The sequence below is a fragment of the Ahaetulla prasina genome, chromosome 4 (genome assembly GCF_028640845.1).
Source record: "Ahaetulla prasina isolate Xishuangbanna chromosome 4, ASM2864084v1, whole genome shotgun sequence".
Classification (NCBI taxonomy): Eukaryota; Metazoa; Chordata; class Lepidosauria; order Squamata; family Colubridae; genus Ahaetulla; species Ahaetulla prasina.
Genome location: NC_080542.1, coordinates 111,619,655 through 111,640,952, shown reverse-complemented (window position 1 = coordinate 111,640,952; position 21,298 = coordinate 111,619,655). Strand labels below are relative to the sequence as shown.

The 21,298-nt window shown below is 34.4% G+C and overlaps 1 protein-coding gene across 6 annotated transcripts in view; it reads left to right on the top strand.

Moving 5' to 3' along the window:
* Positions 1-1,705: 1,705 nt before the first annotated feature.
* PHF14 (PHD finger protein 14) overlaps positions 1,706-21,298 on the top strand; it is a 181,268-nt gene continuing 161,675 nt past the window's right edge. For 4 of the 6 annotated variants that reach the window (XM_058180691.1, XM_058180688.1, XM_058180687.1 and 1 more), the window contains exons 1-3: positions 1,707-1,890; positions 2,339-2,449; positions 10,114-10,805. In XM_058180691.1, coding sequence (XP_058036674.1) covers positions 1,860-1,890; positions 2,339-2,449; positions 10,114-10,805 — 834 coding nt within the window. In that variant the 5' untranslated portion in view covers positions 1,707-1,859. Of the gene's footprint in view, positions 1,891-2,338; positions 2,450-10,113; positions 10,806-21,298 lie in introns of all 6 variants that reach the window. The other 2 variants (XM_058180685.1, XM_058180686.1) reach the window with 2 other exon arrangements.

The window sequence follows — 21,298 nt, the reverse complement described above, 5'->3', positions numbered from 1 at the left end:
AAGGTTCTACTGGTGAGGAACTCAGGTGAGATTGCCAGAAGAGACTTTAATTTTTTTTTAAGTTTAAAGTCTCTGCCAATCTCAGCTGAGGGGCGGGATCCTCAAAGGCTTTTTTTGTTTTACTTTTAAAGGCCTGTTTCGGCTGAAGCAAAACCGGCTTTTAAAAGTAAAAAAAAAACACCTCTGCAGATGGTGTGGCTCAGCAGAGGCAGGGGGCGGGGCCAAGAATTCTTGCTACCGGTACTTCGAACCAGCAGCCGCCATCGCTACCGGATCACGCGATCCCGTCCGATCCGGGAGCATTTCACCCGATTTAAATCAAATCTGATCATCTCATCATGTTGTGATGTAAGTCTACGTCCTGGGACCACAACTTAGAAGGAAAATTGTAAAATATGGTAGAACACTTTTTATAAAAGTGAAATCAAAGCAATCAAGGTGGCGGAACAGTCTCTTTGTGAATATATAATACATTTGAAACCTTAAACTTCCATAAAATTTAATAAAGCGAGAATTATAGATGGGCATAAATAATGTGTGTTGAATAAAAGGATGGCTAAAAAATTAAATAGGATAAGTTGCCAATATGATAAACTAATTGTGATAATGGCTGTTCTACACAACTCGTATCAAAAGCATCTGGAAATTAATAGGAGATACAATTCTGCTTATATTTTGTTTTTGGTTGCTAATTAGTGGATTATAATGGACAAAATAACTCCATAAAATACCCCTCAGTATGAATTTGGTTCCTGCTGATTCAGGTTTTTTTTTAAAAAATACTCAAAAATAGTTTACACCTCTGATTTCCTGATGAGTTGCCAACTGAGTACTAACTAGCTCTAATTCTTTCAAGCTTTTCCTTGATATGAACTAATGTTATGACAACTTCTTCCATCTGTTATGATACTAGGGATTAAATGGATAGAATTGAAAAGATCTTGTTCTTATCAGGCATCATGGCTGGTCCATAAGGAGACAACCACTTTTAAAAATTCAAATCAAATCAAGCCTTTTTTGTGGTCAAAGACCAGCACAAGAGGGATGGAATGCAAGAAACTAAAAAGCATAACATATACAACAAAATAAAATTATATATAAAAGATTAGCAGAGTTAAAAAGGAACATCTAGTACAACCCCCTGCCCAAGCAAAGGAAATCCTACATCTGCCTCTAGCTAGGGTCGAACTCACAACCTCCTGATTATGAGGAAAGAGCTCCACCTCTAGGCCAGTGCGTTATAGTGGAACATAGCGAGATCTTTTCCTTGCTAACGTTTATTCTCAAATCTTTTCTTTTATGTACATTGACAGCATATGCACCAAAATAAATCCCTTGTGTGTTCGGTCATTCTTGGCCAATAAAAAAAAAATCTATTTTATTCTATTCTAAATCACGAATTCTTGTAGTACATCTTTCATCGATTATAAGGGTGAAAACATTCAAATAGGCTGACACAGCAGTAGGACTGCGCACGCGGAGAAAGGGAGAGATTAGAAACAGGTAGCCACACCCACATGCGACTTCTCCAGTTTCCATGGGTGCTGAATAGGAAAGCGCATTTCCACTGAAAGAGCGCATGCTCCTCTAAGCCAAAAACGGGCAAAACTTCGCATTGGCCTAGAGCGCCTGCGTAGAGCTTCTGCACACGCGCACAGCGAAATCACCCAGCGGAAGCGGCGGATTTCTGGCGCCTGAGCTGGGTTTGGAGAGATGTGAACTGCATCCGGGGCACGATTTCGCCTATTGTCTGGGTTACGGAATTGGCCTAGGGGATCGCGCAGCCTCCCATTCAGCCCTTAGAGCGTTTGCGGTCTGAAGGGAGCGAAGCTCCCTGACGGGTACAGGCGGTTTTCTGTATGCCCGGCAGCAGCTGCTCGGATACAGTGAGTAAGTCCAGCAGCATCCCTGTAGCGACTCCTTCTTGTTCGCTTCCCTTCGCCCGAAAGAGCCGCTGTCCCTTCGGGGCTCTTGGTAGCGGCAGCAAAAGTGTTTCTCCGGCCGTTGATGCTCGGTATTTTCCTCCCCTGCCGCATTAACTCCGGTAGTGGATTGCGGGCATCTCTCCTCCTTGTGCCCTTCATATGGGGGCACTTTTATTGCGGTCCCCCCCCCCAAACTCCCGCCTCTTGCCTTAACACGCTTTTCCCAAAGGGACGCAGCCTTCCCAGAGCATAAATTGCATTGCTTTAATGGGTCTGGAGGGGTTTTTTTTTCATGATGATTGTTCCCTTTCCCCTTTAAAATCACCCAAAACGCAACAAAACCCCAGTCCCCTCCAAAAAAAGAACCCCCCAAAAACGTGCCTCTCTCCCTCTCTCTTTCTTTTTTTCTGCAGTGGATCGTAGCTCGAAGAGGCGGCAGGTGAAGCCTTTGGCAGCTTCCCTGCTGGAAGCTTTAGATTATGACAGTTCAGATGACAGTGACTTTAAGGTTGGAGATGCTTCAGGTAAATAAATGCTTCTCCTTCTCATGTTTTTAAAATAGTTTAAAATTGATTCTCATCCCATCAATTCACCTCTTTTTTTCCTTTTTCTTTTAAAATAAAATGTATTTTTTTTTAAAAAAAATGTGTCTTAACTATTCCTCAGGGAAAAATTAATGGTGTCTAGATAATTCATAAAACAACTATCTTTAGAAATGTGGGTTCACACATGCCACTGAAATATAACATGCCTTGTTTGGTTTGGGTTTAGTAATGGCAATCAAGCCCAATTATCATTTATTCAGTAAATCATAGCTGAGTGCTGACTAGATTTACACATTGCACTAAGTCAGTACATTCAATAATGGTTTGTTGAATATAACACTATAGGTTCATATATGCATAATTTACAAGTTAAGGTAACTGAGTTTATGCAGTATATTGAACCAAACCAAATAGGCCACAGTGAATGAATACAGAATAACTATTAAGGAGTACAAGGAGCATAACCATTGAAATTGGAAAGCAGCTTTCTGACACTTATGAAAGTTTGAGAATTGAGGCAAGTCAATAAGACATAAGATAGAGAGGATAATGCTTTTATCTGTCTTCTTTGTATATTAAAAGTTGAGCCTTAGGAATCCTATTTTTCTTTCCACCAACCTTTTTACAGTGCTTTCCCACCTACCCAACCCCTTCTTTTTTCTTTTTTCTTTTCTTTTCTTTCTTTCTTTCTTTTTTTGGCCTTTGGTTTCTTCTGCATTTGTCAGTAATCATTTTCCATGATTACTCGAACACTGTCAGAATATACCTGATACGTTCAAAGCGTGAACAGTCTGGGTAATTTTCTCGTCTCAATGAAGCAGCTTTCATAATATTGGTACACTCCTTCATTTGGTATATAAGTAGTCCTTGACTTAATGACCACAATTGAGCCCAAAATTTAGATTGCTAAATGAAACATTTAAGTTAATTTTGCTCCACTTTACAACCTTTCTTGCCACAGTTGTTAAGTGAATCACTACATTTGTTAAGTTACTAACACAGTAGTTAAGTCAATCTGATTTCACATTGACTTTTCTTGTCAAAAGATTACAAAAGGTGACCACATGATCCCGGGACACTGCAACTGTTATAAATATGAGTCAGTTGCCAAGCATCTGAATTTTGATCATGTGACCATGTAATGCTAGTAAGCGTGAAAAATGGTGATAAGTCACTTTTTTCAATGACTTGAACGGTCACTAAATGAAATGTTGTAAGTCGAGGACTACATGTATAGTGCAGGAAGAAAGCTGGAACTGTTATCCAGAGTGCTCCCTATTGCATAATGCTATAATAATGAAAATAACCATTATTCTCTCAGCCATTTTCTTCCTTGAGTAATTGATATTAGCCAGTTTCTATTATGCCCTCTAGCAGTCCAGTAAAAGATTTATATAATTAGATGTTAGACTATTTTTATCTAGAGCCTTCAGAACCTTCTATCCATATAGCTTTTGATTTTAAAAATCTTTAGCTTAAATATTTTTTTAAAAAAAAGAATGAAAGAAAAAATTGCTGGTAGGAATGTAGAAATGAAGCATCGCACATGGGTGTACCTTGAAGTAAAAGCACAGAGTTGTATATTGTGCGTTTCAAATGTGATATCAAGCAAATAGAATGTACAGACCTCCATCTGAAAAATCACAATGTTGAACTTGAATTAAACATGAGAAATGAAATTTGGATTCCCAGTATAATATATATAATATATTATTATATATAATATAATAATATATTATATATAATATAATAATAATGTATAATATATATAATATATATAATATTAATATATATAATACTGGGATTCCCAGTATAATATATATAATGTTGTATATGTTAATGTATCTTTTAAGTGTAGAGTTGGATACACATTATGAGTCAGTTATGAATTATTCACTGCACTTTATGTATAAATGTATACAAGGAAATGTTTCCAACCATTTTTATAGCTGGTAATGAAACAGATTGCTTGAAATAATAATGTTGAATCCAATAAACTTTATTAATCATTGGGCAATTACAAAATCATTATAGTGTGACAAATACATGTAGTTTAAGAATCTCTGCAACTTTAGAAAATATAGTCTATTAATTAATGAATATAAATTTGGATTAGTTCTATGTAAAGTAGATATTTTGCTTATGTTTGATGTTATAAGCTTACATGTTTTTGGTTTGTAAGATGAGTAGAAGACACTATGATCATGTCACGTTAAATAGGTTCTATTTATTATTTCTGCTAACATGGCAAGCTACATGTCATTTTCATTAGTGATCAGTTGTTGGAGTATAACCAAGGTAAGTAGGGTCAAAGGGACTATGGGAGTTGCAGTGTTGAATTACATTTAGGGCACCTTAGTTTGGATGCTGGGTGTTCTAGTTCCCTGGCCTTTAAAGGGATAAAGTTTTTTCATCTGATATGTAACATATAACAATTGTAAAATTTATCAAGGTATGCTGTATAACATTAAGCTAATTTAAATCTGATCAATATCTTGGTAAATAGTGTTTTTTCATCTTAGCATAAAGAAATAATTTCTAATTTTCTAATTTGAAACAGTTTGGGGAATGTATTCAAAGTGATCAATCAATATCATGAGTAATAAATAGTCAAATTATTAATTGAAATTAATTACCTCTACTATTTATTTTCATTTATAAATGAAAATTTATAAATATTTTGATAGTTCTTTTTTTTTTGTTGGGGTGAAGTATAGGCTATAACAAATCTAAAAAGTGATTGTGTACGTTATATAAAGTTTGGGTTATGGAATCTAGATTATCCTTTACATCAGATTTCTCAAAGTTGACATCCTCTGTATGTATTGTGACTGTGACTCTCAGAATTCTTGGCCAGTGTTAACAACATGGTACTGCTGTAGGAAGTGTCTATCAAATATAATCTGACTGGACATTCTGAGAGTTATAATGACTGTACAGGGGATGTCAGGCTTTATAGATATATCATTGAATCAATGCTACTATGTAACAAATCTCCCAGAGATTGTGGGGATATCCTCTCCCAAAAAGGTCAAAGCATTTTTATTGCCTAAAGTATAAATATTATTTTAATAAACATCAGAAGAATTTGAATATTGTCTGTATGACATTCAGATTGTTTACTACATTATTAATTTCATAAAAGTCATACTAGGTAAGCAGTTGGATTAGGTACTACTTAAATAGCTATTTGTACATGATAAGCTATTGATTTTAAGGAAAATGACTTGGGAGAAATCTATCCCATCTGAATATACATTTTTACTTAAGAAAGCCCATTTGAAGTTTATTATGTAACCATATCAGAATTCATATAAGATACATATAATCATCCTTTATATCTTCACCAGTAAACACTGTAGCACTATAACAATTTTATATTTGAATCAACTTTTTCAGTGCAACAGTAAAAAAAATACCTATACTATAGTAATATCATAACAATTTTCCTATTCAGATATTTTCTTAAGCCAAAATGTTTGTGCTATTGTGATAAGGTTCAGCTAGAAGTCACGAAAGTAGAACAGGTAGTTATATTTTCATATATCTATTGACAGATGTGAAGTTTCAAATTCTTATTCTTGAAACTTGTTGCATAACTTTGTACAAATCATTGCTAATTTACTTTGTAACGTTTATTGAAACATGATGAGGACTTTTTCAACCTTGTGAACTCCAGATACATTGGATTACAACTCCTAGAATTCATAGTCTTGGAAGTCCTGGTTAGAAATTATAGGAATGGTAATTAGAGATATATGGAGGTAATAGGTTAAAGAGGATAAAAAAACCCTACACTTCCCTTTGTGTTTTTTTAAAATTGACTGATCTCCTACATTAGGTTGATTAAATGCTGTTATTTGAGTATGCCTTTGTATTTTTTATAAAATGACTGAAATGCAGCATTTTCTCAAAGGTAGTTTGGCCTGTCATTTTAATATGAACAAATAATTTTAATATGAACAAATAATTATTGCAGATTGCCAATGTTGATACATAATAATAATAAAACTCATTAATTATTTTCATTTCTTCAAAATTCTGAAGTTTATAATATTGGAACAGTTTTCCTTGCAGTTCATGATGTGAAGCCTTGAATTATATTTTACTGAAGATTTGACAGGAGATTAATTACAATAAATATCAGTATTTCAGACAAATTTATGCAAATTTAAACTGGTTTAGGCAATCTAAATTGGAGATTTGCCCTGAATAAAAATTGTTTCTTATTATTTTTAAATAGGAAACACTTTGTAACATTAAAAATATAATTTTGGTGCTGTTTACTTTATTTAAAAGGCTGCTGAAGTCCCAAAAATCTACGGGCAACTTACAAACAAAAACCAACATATAACTAATCAGAAAAGTAAAATACCAAAATAAAACAATACAAAATAAAGAAGTTACCAAATTATTCCACCCTAGACTTAGGAGATCAACTTCAAGAAGTCCAAGATTTTTCTCACCCATCTTCTAGTTTACTTTGACATTCCAATTTGCCTCAAGAACAATAAATCCATTGTATTTATTACAATGGATTTATAGTAATTGATAATTCAAGAGAAAGACAATTTCTGAGACAGCAAATAAATATCATGCTAAATAAGTATGTACAAACCAATTAGAAGTTAAATGAATTAAAGATTCCTTCCAAAGTTTTTAAAATGAGTTGAACAAACTGTTGGGATTTTCCTTTTGAAAGAGAGGAAAATATATTTTCTTTAAATTTTTGAAACTTCTTTTTTCCAGCTACGGTGATCTGAAAGAGCAATCCACTCAGTTTTGTGCATGTGTTAATAGAGCGAACCTCTTGCAAATTCACTTTTTGTCTCATAGGAGAAAATGGTATGTGGTAGGAGAAGATGGGTGACCAAAAGCACAACATGTACCATTCTATACACAACACATCTGTATACATACAATTAAATATTTTAATGATAATTGGTAATTAAATTATCCTGGTGAACATATGAATATTATAGACATTACTTATCACTGAGTCAATATTAATACAGATAACCCAAAAAAGTTTCATATTTTAATTACATTTCTTTTTATGGAAATATTTTGAGAACCAGTATATAAATTTATTACATAAATAATAGTACTGCATTTTTCATTTAGTATACTAATGTTGCATATGTTATAATGCATACTTTAGGTTTATAAAGTTCCTTCCCATGCCAATTTTTTTTTTAATTTGCAAAGGCAAGAACATTTAGCAATAATAAAATGAGTGATAGGGACTAACTTTAGCCAAAAAAGAAGAATAAGAAGCTCACCATAAAAAAGTTGATTTTTTATATACTTTATAAATAATAAAATATCCTTTTAATTGAGTTCCATTGCTCTGATTCTATCAACATATTTTATCACTTCCTTGGCAGCAATACTGTATGAAAAAGGTTTGCCACTACTTCCTACAATGATTAAAAATAAATAAATGAGGAGTTGAGTTAGGAATACAGCCCTGATATTTCTAGTGGACTCTCATCCAAACACTAACCAAATCTGCTACCTATTGAGACTTTTTCAGCTATTGTGATACATAAAAAAGTGTCTGTATACAATGCAAGCATCTGTGAGCATGCATATAGATATATACTCCCATACATATGTGTGTGTGTGTATGTGTGTGTGTACTTTCCATCTACATTTTAACAAGAATATTATCTTAGAAAATATATTTATACTTCTTATTTAATGTTATAGTTTTAGCTCCTCAGTTTATACTCAGATTAGATGAAAACAAGACATTCTAGTAGCATTCAAGTTGCCTATCTAATTGTCCTGTCTCAATTTGCCTTTTTGGTTAATTGGTGCTTGTGATGGCTTTCTCTTCTCCAGCTTCTATTCCCCAGATTTCTCTTCTGATGCTAGAAAGCCAGGGAGAAGAGTCCTCTATATTGCCTTGAACTTTTGGAACATTTAGCAGCTGTGCTACTGTTTCTTGGTTGAAAGTGACATGTGGCTCCATTTTTCTCCCAGATATTGTTAGTCTTTGCCATGTGTGCCAACAATTGAGTATATGAAGTTTCATATAATACTAATTATCATAATACTAATATAATATTCCAAATATAGAACACTGGTAATTATCAAAGTATTCCATTAAATTCGTAGTTATGTTCTGCTTTGTTTACTGATTAGCTAAAATGCTTTATTCCAAAGAATAAAGGCATATGCATATTAGAATGAGGAAAAAAATCTAGAGGTTTTTTTAAAATCAGATGTATAGGAAATTATGTTCAGAAAAAAGATGGAGTATAGATGTGGACCATCTTCTTGTAGTTCCATGCTGTCTTTCAAGTGAATGTTTCTGAAGCTGTTTAACTTTCAGTGCAGTCATACTTTGGCCTTTAGAAAAAATAAGTCATTCAGATGACTCTCTATGTTGCTTTTTTGTTGCATGTATAATAGTATTTTGAGAGCATTATCATTTTATCTATTCTATATATCTCCATAAAAGATACACATTTATAGTTACATTTATAACCTTAGTATATCGTATTAGTATAATGTATTATTATTGTTTTTTTCAAGAGAAATATTCCCAAGTAGCCATAGCTAAGACACCTGTTCATGAGTTATGTTCTTTATATAAATGATATAGCATGATAACACAGTTGTGTGCTGTTTGTTCTAAAACAGAGGTGTCAGACTGAATTTCTTCAAGGGCCAGATCCCCGCAGGCCGGCCGGGGGAGGGGGAGGGGAAACTGCAGCACTTTGCCAGCCAAAATGGGATGTGGCGTGGCTGTGTGCAGCCCCTCCTGCACCACGTTTTGGCTGGCAAAGTGCTAATGGAGGCGGTCCAGGCCGAAATGGGATCTGGGTTGGGCCGCACACAGCCCCCCCCCCCGCTTGTGCCCTGTTTTGGCTGCCAGAAGCACCACTGGCCGGTCCTTTGCTATTTCTAGGACGGCCACGCGAGCCAGATTTAAACACCCCATGGGCCAAATCCAGCCTAGGGCCTTGAGTTTGACACTCCAGTTCTAAAAGAACCAATTAAAGATTCAAAGGCTAGAGTAGAGATTAAATATACCCAAATAAATCCTAATATTTTGCTTTATATGTTATTCTTTCTCTTCATCCAAAAGTTTCCTGAGGGCATCTTTACAGAAAATAGGAAATAAAACTCAGTGTATATGTTGAATAAGTTAGATTTCTTTTACAATTAAATGCAGTTACATTATAATTTTTGTTTAGTGAAATGACAATGTACAAAACATTTGATATGATTGTTTTAATCATTTCAAGAATTGTAATTGTTTTAGAAAAAGTATTGTTTGAAATGGTTTATTTATCTGTTTAAACCACTTATTCAGTTAGTCAGTCTAGCAGAATTAATTGAAACAAGTTGAGCTGTACAATTAAACTATGGTTTTCACCTCATGTAATAAAATGAGACAGAAACACAGCTTCTTACTATTCTAGCAGGGGAAAAAAACGATTTTCATAGGTTTTTATTATAAAATGCTATTTCAAGGGGGAAAAATTACCCAGATAAAAATAGTCGGCTATTAAGAAAATAATATTTAATTTGACTAAGCAGATTGCCTCAATCTTTCTTTAAAAAAATCTTTTTCTTTTTGGTACATTTTATTTTGGAATTCCTTTTTTAAATTTTCATATGCTCAACAGATTCTGAAGGCAGTGGACATGGCAGTGAAGATGGATCAAAGGATAGCGGAGAAGGTTCCTGTAGTGAATCAGAAGAAAACATATTGGAGGAAGAGCTGGCAGAAGAAGATGAAGAAGGGAAAAAAGCAGAGAAAAAACCTAAAAATTCAGGTGGGGGAGAACTGCCAGTAGCAGTGAAAGGGACTATTAAAACTGAGAAAAAGGAAGAAGAGGAGGAGGAGGAAGACAGAGAAACAGAAGAGAAGGCAAAAAAGAAAAAGGAGAGAGAAAAAGAGGGAGAGAAGCCCAATGAAGGAGATGCTGGTGTTGATGAGCACACAAATGAGCCAAAAAAATGGAACCTGAGAAGAAATCGCCCTCTTTTAGATTTTGTATCTATGGAAGAACTAAATGATATAGATGACTATGACAGTGAAGATGATAATGATTGGCGCCCAACTGCAGGGAAAAAGAAGGGGAAAAACACATTACGCAGAGAAGGAAGTGATGGTGACAATGAGGATGATGAAGATGATGGGAGTGGAAGTGATGAGGATGACAATGAAGAGGAAGGCAATGATGATGAAGATAGCAGTGCTGCTAGTGATGGGGAATCCAAGAAGAAAAAAAACAAAGCTCTTAGCAGAAATAGTGTTGATGAGGAGGAGCTGACAAATGATAGCCTGGCTCTTTCACAAAGCAAGAGCAATGAGGTAGAATAGCCAACTTTATATAATCTTCTGATGAAAAATGGAACCTACTCTGCAGTGTGATTCCTTTGAAATTATTCTTTAAAGCTATGCAAAATTACTGAAAAGCGATTGTATTAAGAGGCTCTTAATTGTGCTGAGTGCTCATTAAGATACCTTTGCTTCAGCCTTATTGAAATCCCATTAGAATTTTGGATTTAGATTTTTGGTTTTTACAGTATGAAAAACCAAATTCAAGTATATTTCAGATTTAATTTCTAGTAAGAAAGAATTTTTTGCCCTTTTACAGCAAATGCACAAAAAGCCCATGAAAAATAAGAATGTACAGTTTCATAGGCAAGATGACAGGTGCTAAAAATCTCTACATTCCCTGTTATATCAGGAGCTAGGGACTTGCATTCAACATACAAGACATTCAAGTCTGTCTTGTGTATGTTGAAACTCAAAAGTGTATTATATTGTTTAATTGTTAAAAATCACAAAACTTTCACAAGAAAAAAGAGGCTTGATATCAAGCTTTCATTTATTTTCTTATGGTGAGACATTAAGATGACTTTCTTTACCATCATTTTTTGGTCTTTAATGATCTTGTATTTAATTTTTTTAGTAATGTTGTGTCAGCCTTTAAAAATGTTATGATTTAGTTTTATTTCTTGAGATTGGGCTTGGTTTTATTTTTTACCAAAGAAATTCTTCCATTATTGTTTCTGAAATTTTAAAATCAACCTATTTATTTAACTAAATGATTTTCAACTACTTCTACAACTAAACCCTATAATTGCATGTATTAATTCTATATGTACACATTATTAAGCACTAAATTATCATTTGAAAGGCTTTAAACTTTTAGATAACATATAAATCTTTTCAAAGTTTAAAATATAAGATGTTGTTAAAACATCATGAAAACATTCTTTACTATGTTAAAGTCATAGGCCAATTGTTAATATCTGTTGTGTTCATAAAGAAATTAACAGACTAGCTCTGGTTAACTTGGCTTGCAAATAATAGGACATTCCCTATTATTTAAAATTGTTATATTAGTGTAACAGTGTAGTGTCAGATTTTCAATAGATTATGATTATCTGCTAATAATAAAAAAGACAGCAGACTGTTAATCTGCCCATGTTCATGAGATAGCCATATAAATTTACTAAATAAATAAATAAATATAGAATAAGTTGTATTGAAGCAACTCTTAAAAATTACCTCCAGCTATTAGGATCTTGCTTAGGCTAAGTGGGATTTTTTTCCAGATGTGTCACATCCATCCATACAAAGATGTGTCACATCTTTCATTTCCAGTTATGTTTGCATAAAGCAGTGCATTGCTATTGTGCTTTATAGCCTGACTATATGTGATAAAGGTAAAGAGAGACATGGTGGTTTAGTGGCTAAGACAATGAGCTTATCAATCAAAAGTTCGATAGTTGAGCGGTTAGAATCCCTAGTGCCGCGTAACGGAGTGAGCTCCCGTTACTTGTCCCAGCTTCTGCCAACCTAGCAATTCAAAAGCACATAAAAAATGCAATTAGAAAAATAGGGACCACCTTTAGTGGGAAGGTAACAGCGTTCCATGCACGTTTGGCATTTAGTCATGCTGGCAACATGACCACAGAGACAACTTCAGACAGTTCTGGCTCTTCGGCTTTGAAACGGAGATGAGCACCGCTTCCTAGAGTCGGGAATGACTAGCACAGTGTGCGAGGGGAACCTTTACCTTTACTTTATATGTGATAAAATAGATACTTTATCATTGTTGAATTATTTGATCTTTTATCAGTATAACTTTTCATAGGAGTTGGGGTATGCCTTCAGGACAGTTTCCCAGTTAAGTTGCTCTATACATTTTACAAGTATTAATATTCTGAATATTTTAAAGTTTTTATTAATATTATGCCTACAATATCAAAAAGCAAAAGGAGGCATAATCATGCTCAGCAAAATTGACTTTGAAGTTTTTATTGCAGCATTTCTCACCATCATCCTTGGAAGCTGTTTTTAAGAACCAAAAATGCATCTTCACAGTTTTACATTATTGAACCTATTGCAATGAAATCTTCAAAGATTTTGTGGCTCAGTATAAAAGTTTTTCTTTCTTTCTCTCTCTCTCTCCCCCTCCCTGCCCTCACTTTCCTCTCTCTCTCTCTCTCTCTCTCTCTCTCTCTCTCTCTCTCTCTCTCTCTCTTACACTCACAAACTCACACACATACTACTTTTTTAGACTGAAAGCTGCATCTGTGTTCTATTTTAAGGAATGAAAAAAAACTGAGGGCCAGAGAGATTAATTGCCTGAATCACATTGCTAAATGTAATGTGCAGTTTTGCTGATGGTAATCACAGCTGTAGTTTGAAATTTCTCATTGCAACATGTATTATAATTAATATTTCAGTCTGGTTTTCTGAATTCTCAGTCTTGGTCATTTATTATGTATCTACTTCCTTTGCTCCTGAAAACATGAAAAATGTGAAAAATTTAATAATTTTGATATCTCAGTCAAAGAACAAATTAATCCTATATTTATATAATCTAAAATTTAGTACAGTAGTCTTATGTCTGACTAGGATATGAAAAAGCATGTACCTGGCAAGGCCATGCTTTATTATACTAACATAACTATCTTTTGTAACATTTTATATTTTGTGACAGTGTTGTCAAAAAGTTACTACCATATTTTTCCGAGTACAATACATAGAGGAGTATAAGGCGCACCTTAGTTTTTGGGCAGGAAAATAAGAAAAAAGCTGATTGGCAGGTGGATTGGCCTCCCGGAATATCCCCAATCAGCTGTTCCCAGAGGTGAATTTTAGCAACAGGTTCCTTGGCTGTGAGCTCTGTGCCTTGATTTTTTTGGCTTTTTTTCCTACCTCTAAAACTCCATTTCAGAAAAAAAAAATCTGCCTCTGAAAACCTCCAAAACAGAACTTCAGAAAAAAAGCCTCTGAAGCTCTGTTTGGGGATTTTTTACTAAGCTCCTTGAGCAACTTGTTTCATATTTAAACAGTTGTTTAGTGCTGAAAACAAGAACCTTTTCAAATGTGGATCAACATATTTGACACAGAAACATAGGGCTGGAGGGGACCTAGGGGTCTTCTTATCAAACCCCATTAATCGTTTCATATTAATATTAATTATTAATATTAATCGTTTCATAGTTATAGATATTTATAGTTATAGATATTAATAGTTTCCTAGTTAAAGATATTAATCGTTTCATAGTTCCCATCACCAATCTCTTTCCACTTATGACTGTATGACTATAACTTGTTGCTGGCAATCCTTATGATTTATATTGATATATTGATCATCAATTGTGTTGTAAATGTTGTACCTTGATGAACGTATCTTTTCTTTTATGTACACTGAGAGCATATGCACCAAGACAAATTCCTTGTGTGTCCAATCACACTTGGCCAATAAAAATTCTATTCTATTCTATTCTATTCTAATTTGTATAGAATTAAATAGGAATCCTAAAACATTAGTGAAAAATGTATTTTGCTTTTTCAAAACTTTTGAAACCTAAAATGTGAATATATGTTTAAAATAGACACATTAAAAAATAATTACCTTAATTTAACAACATATTACCATAAAAGTCACTTTGAATTCTGTGAGGCTTACTCGAAAGCAGGTGTATATAAAACTAGGGTCCTAATGTAAAATTATAGTTTTAATTTGTATAGTGTATATGACAAAAGCCAAACAATTGTTCTAAAGGAAAAAAACAAGTTTTCACATTTTGTAAATATATGTGCATATAACAGCATCATTTTAGAAATTATTTTTCTGGATGATATTACTCTAACATTTTGGTTAGGTAGTAAACATAAAATTAGTTCATGTACTCGGAAATATTTTATATTAGTGTTTTGTAAATAAATGTAAATTCTTCATAATACTTTAGTAGATCAGTTTTTTGCCATGTTCTAAATAACAATCAATCAGAATAGAACTGGAAGGGACCTTGGAGGTCTTCTAATCCAACCCCTGCTCAAGCAGGAGATCATATTCCATTTCAGAAATGTGGTTGTCCAGTCTTTTCTTAAAAACCTCCAGTGATTCAGCACCTACAACTTCTGAAGGCAAGCTGTTTCACTGGTTAATTGTCTTCACTGTTAGGAAGTTTCTTCTTAATTCCAGGATGTGTCTCTCCTTGATTAGCTTCCATCCATTGCTTCTTGTCTTGCCTTCTGGTGCTTTGGAAAATAAGTTGACACCCTCTTCTTCTTTATAGCCCCTCAAGTACTGGAATACTGCAATCATGTCACCCCAATATTTCTTTTTTCTAGATTAGCAATTCCCAATTCCTGCAATTATTCTTCATCTTTTGGCTCCAGGCCTTTAATCATCTTAGTTGCTCATCTTTGTACTTTTTCCAAAGTCTCATTACTTTACTTTTTTGTGATGTGATGACCAAAACTGGATGCAATATTCCAGATGTCTTACTAAGGATTTATAAAGCAGTACTAATACTTCACATGATTTTGATTCTATGCTTCTGTTTATACAACCAAGGATTGTATTTGCTTTTTTGGCTGCTGCCTCACACTGCTGGCTCATGTTTAAGTGATTGTTGACCAATACTTGAAACTCCCTCTCATAGTTACTGTTTTTGAGCCAGGTTTTGCCTAATCTATGCTTGTACCTTTTGTTTTTTCTGCCTAGGTGTAAAACCTTGCTCTTCTCCACATTAAATTTCATGTTGGATAGGGACAATATCTATAATTCATGAAAATATTGAAAAACTACTGGCCTAAGACGGAACCTTATAGTACCCCACTGTTTACTTCCCTTCATGTAGATATAGTATCATTAAGGACTATTCGTTGAATAGTTTTGTCAACCAGTTACAAATCCATCTGGGATGATGCTGTCTATCCCACATTTTTCTAAGTTACTAAGTGTAGGTTGTGGTCTACTTTGTCGAATGCTTTACTCAAGTCTAAGTGTACTGTGTCCACAGCATTTTGCTGGTCTACTAATTTAATCACTGTCAAAGAATGAAATAAGATTGGTTTAACATGACCTGTTTTTAAAAATTCTGTTGGCTTCTAATGATTATTTGTTTCTAGATGTTCACAGATCTTTTTTATTATTATTATTATTATCTTTTCCAGTATATTCCCAAGTATTGATGTTGGCTGATTGGTCTGTAAATTCCTGATTGGTCTGTAAATTCCTGGTCCTGTTTTTTCCCCCTTTATTGAAGATGGGAATCACATCAGCTGTTTTCAGACCTCTGGTAGTTCCCTGGTGGCTCCAGAATTTTTAAAAGATGTGGTACGGTGGTTTTGAGATAACATCTACCAGCTCTTTCAGAACTCTGGGATGTAGAGCCCAATGATTTATATTCATCAATATCAGACAAGTGTTTTCTTACCATTTTCTTGATTATTTTAATTTTTATTCCTAGTCTATCTTTTACAGTTACATTTTTAGTAGGTTGGGCTATAATTTCTTTTTGCAATAAGATTGAGTTAAACAGCTCTGCTTTCTCTCCAGTGCGTATTATTTTCTTGCCATCTTCTCTATTCAGTGGATTAATTGTTTCCTTCACTTTTTTCTTGCTTTTTATATTGTGAAGGAAACTTTTTTTTATTATGTTTGACTTTTTTTACAAGTCTTTGTTCATTCTGAGTCTTTGCTTTCTGACTTCATCTTTACAGATTTGGACTGCTGATACCCTGCCTTAATTAGGTGTCCCTCTTTCCATTTTTTGTACTTATTCTTTTTGTCTTTCAGTTCATTAGAGAGATCTTTGTGCAACCATGCTGGTTTTTTCTTGGGTTTCTTGTTTTCTTTTTTAGTGATATTGTGCTGGACTAGGCTTTAATGATCATATTTTTCAGAGTTTCCCAAGCTTCTTGAGTTGTTTTCCCCTTTAGGATTTTCATCCATGAAATTTTTCTTTGGCTATCTCTGAGTTTGTTAAAATCATAACTTTTAAAGTTTAAGACACTGTTGTATTATATGGTATAGCTTGTATTTGCCTTATATTGAATTCCAATATGACATGGTCATTCTCAGCCAAAATTTCAACTTCCTCTATCGCTTCTTCTGTATTATTAACTATTAAGTCAGTATAGCTTTTCCTCTAGTTACCTTCTTTTATCAGCTAAGTTGGTTAGAAATCTGTTCGAACTCCCACTTGCTGCAGAGGTGTTTCCCAGATAATATCAGGTAGTTAAACTCTCCCATTACTACTGTGGTATGTTTCTTACAAACATTTGTTAATTGATTAGCAAAGAGTTCGTCTATTTATTCTGCTTGATTGGATGGCCTTAGTATTGCTATAGCATAGCAATGTCATTCTTTTTTCCTTTTATTTTGACCCATATGGATTCTAGGAGGTTTCATCCTTGGTTTTGTGCAATTCTGTAGAGATGTAGTGATCTTTTATATGTAATGCAATTCCACCTCCACTTGGTTCAGTCCGTTGATTTTGAATAGTTTGTATCCTTCCATCAGTACATTCCATTCATTAATTTCATTCCACCAAGTTTCAGTAATGGCAACTATATCATATTTACCTTCGGGTACTAATACTTCAGGTTCACCCTGTTTGTTCCCTAAATATTGAGCATTAATATATAGGCATTTGAGTCCTTTATACGTCTTGGGTATGTTTCTTATATCCCCTACTTTGTGACTGGGATTTCCTTCCATCCCATCACTTTCTACTTCATTATGTTTTTTTTTCCCTTTCTTCTTTCTCTTTACTCCCTACCTTTTCATATGATTGGTTTCTAATCATTTTTTTCTTGGAATTAGGTTGTAAAGATCATGAAGATTGCCCCCTCCCCCGTCCCTCAATTAATTTAAAGCTGTCTTGATATGATGATCCAATCATTTTCCGAATATATCCTAGCTTCCCCCAAAATAAGACATTCCCTGGTAATAAGCCCAATTGGGCTTTCTAACGCATGGCATTAAGGCCAAGCACTTATTTCAAGGTTCAAAAAAATACAAGACAGGGTCTTATTTTGGGGGAAACACGGTATTTTTTCTAGTTCTTGTGAGGTGCAGCCCATCCCTTGCCAATAGCCCTTCATGTAGGTGATGCAGACTATGACCTAGGAAGCTGAAATTATGTTGACGATGCCAGTTTTAAGCCAGTGATTCATTTCTAAAATTCTTTGCTTGGATGTTGGGCCTTTGCTGGAAGTATCATTGAAAACACCACTTGTTCTCCTAATTCTTTAACTTTCTTTCCTAGCTACTGGTAATTTCTTGTTATTGTTTTCAGATTTATTGTTGTGTGATGGCTCCCCATGTGTAGGAGAAGAAAGGGTAATGATCTGTAGGGTTGGTTATTTTATTAAGCTACTCAGTTACTTCATTTATTTATTTATTTATTTATTTATTTATTTTTATATCGCCCTTCTCCCGAAGGACTCAGGGTGGTTTACAGCCAACATAAAAACAATTTTATAAATAGAATTAAAAACATTTTAAAAATCTTATTCAATTTGGCTAACCCCATTTAAAACTATAATAGAGAAATAATAAAAATCCCCAATTAAAAATCGTAGTGTATTAGGCCAGCCCTGCACGGTAAAACAGAAAGGTCTTGAGTTCACGGCGGAAGGTCCAGAGGTCGGGGAGTAATCGTAACCCCAGAGGAAGATCATTCCAGAGGGTGGGTGCTGCCACAGAGAAGGCTCTCCCCCTGGGGGTCGCCAGCCGACATTGTTTGGCTGATGGCACCCTGAGGAGACCCTCCCTGTGTGAGTGCACAGGTCAGTGGGAGGCTAAATAGCCCGGTCCTATGCCATGGAGCACTTTAAAGGTGGTAACCAACACCTTGAATTTTTTTTTTAATTTGAATTTATATCCCACCCTTCTCCGAAGACTCAGGGCGGCTTACATAGTGTTAAGCAATAGTCTCATCCAATTGTATATTATATACAAAGTCAACTTTTTATTGCCCCCAACAATCTGGGTCCTCATTTTACCTACCTTATAAAGGATGGAAGGCTGAGTCAAATAAATAAATAAATAAATAAACCTTGGGCTTGGTGGGACTTGAACCTGCAGTAATTACAGGCAGCTGTGTTAATAACAGACTGCATTAGCCTGTTGAGCCACCAGAGGCCCTATTGCACCCAGAAGACCACCGGCAACCAGTGCAGCTTGCGCAGGAGAGGTGTTATATGGGAGCCACGAGTAGCTCCCTCTATTACCCGCGCAGCGGAATTCTGGACCAGTTGGAGCCAGTTGGATTTTTACTCTATACCTCCCTAGATTGATTGCCTGGTCTGCAGATTATAGTTTCTGTTTCCCTAAGAATTGAATCTCCTTTCACCAGCATTCACATTTTTTTTCTGGAAGTCTGGAATACTTTTTTTCCTGTTGCAGGAATACTGGCTTGTACTTCTTTTTTAGAAACTATTGATAAATGCTCTTTTATGAATGTCTGCATATTTTATTCTAGGGGGAGACTATGAAAGCTATTGTTAGTTTCAGAGGGGCTTATTGGAATAGGCCAGGGTAGATAATAGGGGCTTTGCTCTTGGTTGTTGTTTTCTTGTGACATGTTTCCATCACCCTTCCTCTTTAGGTTCATATTTCAATTTGGATGTGTCAGTTTTCTCTTTATGTTCATATATGGGCCATTTTTTTAAGAAGCGGATTGCTCCCTCTTGTGTTTTATTTTGGTGTATTCTTCTTGTTTAGGTTGGGAATTCTAACTTCGTTCATTGGTAGAAACTCAAGAATTCCTAAAAATATTCATTAGGAATTACCCTATGTAATATACCCTGAATACAGGTGTTTTAGGATTCCCAACCCCTCTATGTGTTGCATTTTCGCTCTCCCTGGCCCCCTGAAGCATTCTGCAGTGCAAAAATGGGCACGCTTTTGGTGAAAACAGGCTGTGCAGAGCACTGCAAAGTGCTTCTGTGGGCCTAGGAGGGCAAAACTCCAATGCACAGAGGCCTAAAACTATTTTTTTTTCTTGTTTTCCTCCCGTAAATTTAGGTGTGTCTTTTAGTCCAAAAATTACAGTATTTATTTAAGCAGATGTCAGTACAATTGCTGTAGATCTAGAGTAAACTATATAAAGGTCAGTAGCAGTTACATAACAATCACTTTCTGTAGCACAGTGAATTGAATTTCTTAACTTTAATTCTGAATCTCAGAAAAGAACATTTAATCATTAGAATTTTAATTTGGTGGAATGTGGCAGTTCAAAGTCTAAACCAAAAAATTTCAGTGATGTTTTGGGAATGGCTTTCCCGTGATCTTAGCAGAATCATTTCAAAGCAAATTATCAGTTAATTGTCTGTTTAGATGACATTGTTTATTGGAAACCTGTAAGGTTAATATAGGCGTTTGAAATAATAACGGATCCTAAGGACTTCTCTAGTATATTCAGCTACTTTTTCCTTCAGGGAGAAAAAAGAACCATAGCAAGAAATGATTTGATAACATTTTCTCCATAGCTCCTACTTCCAACCATGAAATAAAAGTGAACAGCTGAGATGCCTAAAAGGAGAGTTTAATTAAAATATCTGTGGCTCATCACACTAGAATGCAAAGTTATAAAACTTAATTATCAAAAGTGGATATTTTGTTTTTCACAATTCCAAAATAAGTAGTTAACCCACTGGAATCTACTGGGTCTCTGTGATTAATATTAAGTTTTTCCATAGAAAGCAAAGTATTTGTAAAATCTCTAGGCACATCTTAACTAAGATGCTTAAGGATTCATATATGTAAAGCTGACTTTGATGTCTTCATGTTTCAAAATAATAGAACCAGTAATTTAAAGGCTTTCATATGAAAATCCTTAATAATTCCAATCCCAAATATTACAGGTGATTTGGATTGAAATAGGTCTGATTAATAGCAGTTTGAAAGTACTTCTGTTTAGGTCCTAGCCTTTTTAGCCATTATATTCATTTGGATATGAGGGAGCTTCAGTGGTAGTGGAATATTTGTGCCCATTTCCTGTAGTTTTGAAATCTTGATTGATTCCTGATATTTTATTAATATGACCTAACAAATGACTTACTCAAAAACTGAGAAATTTATGACCTGTATTTATTCCCCTTCACTCAATTATTGGGTCTCTTCATTTTTTCTGCCATTACTTTTTTGATTAGTCTGTGAATATTCTGCATCATTATATTTCTGCAAATCTCCTTTTTTGTTGTTATGGTCTGATACTTTGGGTGTGTTTTAGATTTTAGTTAAATTTACAATTTAAGAGTTGATAAAGATTTTAAGGAGTATTTAATTAGAAGTAGTCTGACTTTTGTTTTGTTTGTTTTAGTTTTAGATATATCTCTTATTATCTTGATGTCTTCTGAAAGTAAAAACTGTTAGTATATCATAGAAGAATAATTATCCCTGATGTAATTAAATTATATGTTCTCAAAATTTGTAAAAGAAAAAATCAATACCAATTCTTAATACTTTCATTTGGCAATTGTAGAATATGAAAGGGTTTTTGGTGATTCTATAATGGGTCAGTCCTAAATAATATAGT